This window comes from Suricata suricatta, chromosome 7, assembly GCF_006229205.1.
Source record: "Suricata suricatta isolate VVHF042 chromosome 7, meerkat_22Aug2017_6uvM2_HiC, whole genome shotgun sequence".
NCBI classification, from domain to species: Eukaryota; Metazoa; Chordata; class Mammalia; order Carnivora; family Herpestidae; genus Suricata; species Suricata suricatta.
The window spans coordinates 2,840,984-2,847,092 of NC_043706.1; the positions used below are offsets into that span (position 1 = coordinate 2,840,984).

The 6,109-nt window shown below is 46.4% G+C and overlaps 1 protein-coding gene across 3 annotated transcripts in view; it reads right to left on the reverse strand.

Annotated features, from left to right (window-relative positions):
* LOC115296174 (histone H4) overlaps window positions 1-198 on the reverse strand; it is a 505-nt gene extending 307 nt beyond the window's left edge. The window contains exon 1 of one of the 3 annotated variants that reach the window (XM_029944662.1): window positions 28-198. In XM_029944662.1, the coding sequence (XP_029800522.1) occupies window positions 28-198 (171 nt within the window). The other 2 variants (XM_029944661.1, XM_029944660.1) reach the window with 2 other exon arrangements.
* Window positions 199-6,109: the final 5,911 nt, after the last annotated feature.

Below are 6,109 nucleotides of genomic sequence, written 5' to 3' on the forward strand. Positions count from 1 at the left end.
CACGTTCTCCAGGAACACCTTGAGCACCCCGCGGGTCTCCTCGTAGATGAGGCCGGAGATGCGCTTGACGCCGCCGCGCCGGGCCAGCCGCCGGATGGCGGGCTTGGTGATGCCCTGGATGTTGTCGCGCAGCACCTTGCGGTGGCGCTTGGCGCCGCCCTTGCCCAGGCCCTTCCCGCCCTTGCCGCGGCCAGACATGTCTACAGAAAAAGCAAACTAGTTACTGAAGCGCCGAGGTGAGAGTTTATATAGTTCTCTGTCGGACCTGTTTGGGAACCCTGCCGGCCAGTTGTATCAGCCCAGTAGGTTTCTGCGCCCGAGCCCAGCCCACGTTCTCAGCATCATTTGGAGGGGCGGTGCTTAGACTCTGGATAAAAAAGGCGCCTAATGTAAAACTCCCGAGGTTCCCTGCGCTTGCCGGGGGCTCTGATTTTGGGTGAGGTCATGAGGTTGTCTGTCACTTAACACCGGTAGCACTGGCGACTCCTGGCAGGGCACCCGAGCTCGCGTGTAACTCTTGAGCTGGGATTCCAGGCACTTGGGGGCATTTGCGAAACCGCCTGGAGCGCTGCGTCCTTTCCGGGTCCTATCCTATCCGGCGGCCTGCGTTAGCGTCGCCTGGTCACGGGTCAAGGGGGGGGGGGGCCTTCTTACCTCTTCAGTTATCTTTCTTTACGTATTACTTATTCTGTCTTTTCTTTCCTTCGTTCACTGCTACCTATTTGGGGGAGAACTGGCCTATTATCTTCATCTGGGTTGGAAACACTAGGTTTCTTAAGTTATGTGAGGAGGAAGGTGACATTTTACCCAACATTTTGTAGCAGAGCCGATGAGCAAAGCTCTTCAAGCTCCCTCCTCCCCTCACCAAGTCCTTAGTTGAACTGGGAAGTTGACTGCACCCAGAAACCCTCTGCCTTTAATTTCCAAATGAGATGCAGAATAAAGATACTAGGAAAGACTTTCTTCCGGGGAAAAAACCTTGGAAAGGCAGTGCGGTGGGCGGTTTCCCCCCTCCGGCTGTTGGAAGGGCTTCCCTCGTGCTGGCTCGCCTCCCAGGCAAGGAATCTCCCTGGAAACCTGCTGGTCCACACTCCGCCGTTCTTTCCCCCCGCGTCTGTTAGGTTTACATTTCCTCTTTCAAAAGTGTGTGATTATTTCCTCCTTGAACAAATACCTAATTTTATTCTGGGAATCAGCCACCAGGTATATTCTAAACAAATTTCTGTACGTTGAAAAACGTCACTTGAGCGTGTTGTGTTAGTTAATCCATTTCTTATTGAGCTTTGAAGCTCACCTCTTTCTATCCTTGTTTAAAAATGGAATCTGAATTCTTAACCTGGAAGTAAAGCGTGTCTCTGCTGGTGGAGTGACATCAATCTTTCCCTTGCAACGAGAGAAAAATGGGGCCGCATTCTGCTTCAAAAATACTCTATGTTCTTGGAAATGTTATTGAAAACCAGTCTTTCAAGTCTTGCAACACTAAGGAAAGTTATGACCTTGGGGAAGGTCACACCTTGAAAGGCCTGTAATTCGATTGGATTGGATTGCCAGTGCTCTGTCCTGAAACATTCACACCTATGTTTCCTGAAGGTGTAATTCTCGGGTAAATTAGAGACTTTGTTAATTCTCTTCTCCGCATTACATGGGGAGAACAAACCGCCAGCCTGGGTGCAGATTTTTTAGCTTCACCTGCGGCAGTCTCCATGCAAAGGGGAGAAGAGAATTAGCAAAGTCTAATTTTTTAGAGTTCAGGATTCTCATTTAATTTAAATTAAGTACTATTAAATTTTTTTCTCAGAATGTAATTATGTTAATTGATTCAGTTGTCCAGTAATTTCTTGGTGAATAATTGGGATAAATACAGAGAACTTTTCCCCCTTCTCACATTAGGAGAGCGTTTTTCCCAGAGAAATATTGACAATGTTTTAAATTCTGTGAAATTCCCTCCCCCCCTTGACCAGGTGAAGATTGGTCACTGTTCCTCACTTCCCGGGTTGACAAGTTTTTAATATTCTTCGTTCCAAGTGTTTGGCTCACTCTTTTTCAGTATTGTCATATTTTCGATTTAATTTGCCACATACTCATTTCCTTGTCACCTAATTTTGTTTTGTTTGTTTTGGTTAAGGCTTTGGAAGTGGCTGGTAGGTAGTGTTCCCTATGGTGGTTTTTTGTTGCTATTCTTCACTCAACATTCGTTTCCCTACTAGTGATTAGTCTTTCTAAATCTCCTTTCTCCTGTTCCCCACGTGCATGCACACTCACGTGTACATGCCCCCAGACACACTGATCCAAAACACCGCTAACTTTTTAGTCTTTTCCATTCCCTGAACTTATGCTCTCACATCCTTTCTTCCACTTCATAGTGTCTTACTCCCACATAGAGTCGCCTTTTACCCGCTCGGAATCTTAACTGTGAGACCTGACCGCGTGGACTTTCCCTTCCTTGCCCTGCCTCCGAGTGCTCATCAGCCCTGCTGGTGTCCATAAACCTCCCTTCAGCTTCTGACGCCTTCCACGTGCTATTAAGACCAATTGAAGGGCGCACCTGGGTGGCTCAGTTGGTTAAATGCCAGACTTCATTTCAGGTCATGATCTAACGGTTTATGGGTTCCAGCCCCACATCAGGCTCTGATCGGGCTCTGCTGGTTCTCTCTCCCTCTTTCTCTCTGCCCTCCATCTCCCAGTAAATGAATAAACTAAAGAAAACCAGGGTAATTGGAGAAGTTTGAGCAGGGTCCACTGCACTCCAGCTTGGCCTCCTCCTCTCTTCATCTTACCCCACCCAATTTCCCAGGGTCCTATGTCATTTCATTGTCCACTAATGACTGGAAAAGTGATTTTCAAAGACCTTTATTTAGTCAGGGGCAACCTTTGCTTTGTTCTGAAACTCTAAAGACTCTAATGAATTCTCCAATGTGGGAGGCATTTCATGCCTGACATTGCCGCCTTGTTTTATCTAATATCCTACCTTGTTTCTGCAATTTCTTACTATTATGTAATCAATGATGGTCTTTATATCTTTTCTAAGCTTCTCTTAATTTAGCTAATTTTCATGTCTGAAATCTATCAAGCAATGTTGCCAGGAAATTTTGCTCATCTTCCCTTCCTAGTATCCCCAGGGTTGGCCACTGAGGAAACAAGAATCATGGAGAAGCTGAGGGCCCTGGTGTAGAGGCCCCCAGCCCTCCTGGCTTCAAAACAAGGGGAAGAGGCTATGAACACAGTTCCTAAACTTCTACTCTTTGAAAATGAACTGGTTGCTCTAGACTGAAGGTTTGTGTCCATTCAGAATTCCTATGTTGAGACCTCATCCCTAATGTGATGCTCCTTGGAAGCACCTTCAGGTGCTGAAGTCCTAAGTGCAGAGCCCTCCTGAATGACGTCAGTGCCTCTGTAAAAGGGACCCCAATGGGCCGCTGTGTCTTCGACCGTGTGAGGACACATGAGCATGACCATCTGTGAGCCGGGAAGTTAAGTTCTCGGTAGACACTGCGTTTGCCAATCCTTTGCCTCTGACTTCCCAGTCTCCAAACTCGGAGAAACACATTTCTGCTGTTTGTAAGCCCCCCAGCCTGATCTGTTTTCGCAGCTGGAACAGACCAAGGCACTGATGTCCTGTAAATCACGTTTAAGCAGTATTCAAGACTTAGATGAACACAGGGGAAGGGAAGGAAAAATCAGATAAAAACAGAGAAGGAAGCAAACCAGAAGAGCCTCTTAAACACAGAACAAACTGAAGGGGGGGATGGGCTAGACAGGGGATGGGCTTTGAGGAGGGCACTTGCAGGGATGAGCAGCGGGTGTTGTACGAAGCGATGAATCACTGGGTTCTACTCCTGAGGCCAAGACCACACTGTATGTGAGCTAGCTTCAATTTTAATAAATTAAAAAAAAAAAGCACTCAGATTTGGTGCCTTTGGTTTTGGTGGTTATTCCAAATTATTTGTCAGTGAAACCAGAAAATTCTGTTGGCGATCATGGCCCAAGTGTCCAGGTGTGAACTGAATGGCAGTAGCAGGGTTGGGCCTTTGGTTCAGGTCTTGTTTTTACCATTTACTTGTTTCTCGATCTTAGAAGAGAGAGCTTTTCTCGGAACGCAGCCCCTGTATTTTACTTACTCACGCCCTTATTTATCTCTATCCTTTTGCTTTCACAAATAGCACTTTGATGAGTATTCTCAATCTGCCCTTTTATGGGTCTGTAGGAGAATTTCCTTGGGGTGTAAACCTGGGCACACCCAGTTCTACGAAGTAAATTAGTTCTTGAAAACGTGTTGTGTAAAACCACCACAGGAAAGTAAGTTTCTCCATCTTGTGTGCAACATGTGATTTTGCCTAGCATTTCATTATTTTAGTTTGCATTTATCTGATTACCTAGTGAAGTATAAAAAGTCTTCATATGATTCTTAGCCATTCAGGGTCTCCATTTAAAATCAGATTTTCCCCCCAAAAGCATCTGTTCTCATCTAATTACCTCAACATCTTCCCTGCCTCCTACACATAGATGTTCCCAAGCGGCAAGCACTGTCCATAACTGGAAGACAAGTCTGGAGAATTCCACCTTGTGAGACAGAGATTAAGGGAAATCTTCAAACTAATGATTGGCCATTACAGAAGTGAAATCCTTTTTATGAGTCGCTAATGTGTTACTGATCAAATTAGATTATTTCCCAAATATCAACCGATGACAAGAGCGATGACTCCTGAATGTAATCTTACCAGGAGATTTGAGTGTATCTCCTCAGTGTTACATGAGACCCCACACCGGGATTCTGAGATGAAATTAGCTTTACTGGGTATTACTGTGCACCTGGCTATTCCAGGTTATTTGTACCTCTGGGGTGCTCTCCTACGGTCTCATATAGGACCACATTTATCTTTAAAACAATTTCTTGAAGAAATCAAGTACCCATTTCATCATTAAGGAAAACAGCATCTAAGATAACATAGTTTTGGGCACCCGGTGGCTCAGCCGGTTAAGTGTCCGACTTCGGCTCAGGTGGTGATCTCATGGTTTGTGGGTTTGAGCCCTGCATTGGGTCTGTGCTGACCACTCAGAGCCTGGAGCCTGCTTCAGATTCTGTCTTCCTTTCTCTCTGACCCTTCCCCACTCGTGCTTACTCACTCTCTCTCTCTCTATGAAAAACAAATAAAACATTAACAAAAAATTTTAAATAACATAATCTACGTGTTTGTTGTCTGTACTGGTGTGGATCTGGAAAAAGAGTCACAGAATAATAATTTGCAATGGTTTATTTAACAAGTGTATCTGAACATTAGAAACAGTACTTCTGGGCGGCCTGGCTGACTGAGTCTGTGGAACGCACAGGTCTTGATCTCCCCGTCGTGAGTTCAAGTTCCATGTGTAGAGATCACTTAAGTAAATAATAAATTAAGGGAGAGAGAAAGAGAGAGAGAGAGAGAGAGAGAGAAATGGTACCTTTAACAGGTAGTTTTCCAAAAGCAGAGAAAGCGCCACTGAAAGCGAGCGCGGACTCCCCACGCCCCCTAGAGCCTGCAGCTGAAGGGGGTCGTACTGGGGACCCCCCTTCAACGCGACCTTCCCTGAGGAACCGAAGACTTCGTCTTGCTGGATCCTTAGGGGCACAAAGCTGGTCTCCAGCCTCTCTGGACAGGAGCAAGCGAAAACCCTGCTGCTAACTGGGCAGTGGCTACAGTCAAGAGCTGTGGGATGTGGTCATCTCGTCTAGACTGATGGAGCCCATTGGGTGACCACCAACTCTTCTGGTTTTTTTCCATTGCATTAATTATTCACTGTTGTGTAATGAATTCTCCCCCCAAACTTAACAACAAATGTATTATTTCGCACAGCTTCTGGAGGTCAGAAAGCAGTGCTTTAGCTGGCTGGTCTGGTTGAGGGTCTCTCAAGAAGAGTCAAGCTGTCCTCAGGGGCCCTGGTCACTTGAGGCTTGACTGGGGCTGGAGATGGTTCAGTCCCGTGGCTGTTGGGGGTTGTTCGTGGACTGTTAGAGAAAGCAGCAGTTTCGTGGGCTGCCTGCGTGTCCTCCCAGCATGGCAGCCAGGGTCCCCTGGGCAAGAGACCCGAGAGAGAGTGCGAAGAGAGCAGTACCTTCTGTGATCTAGTCTCC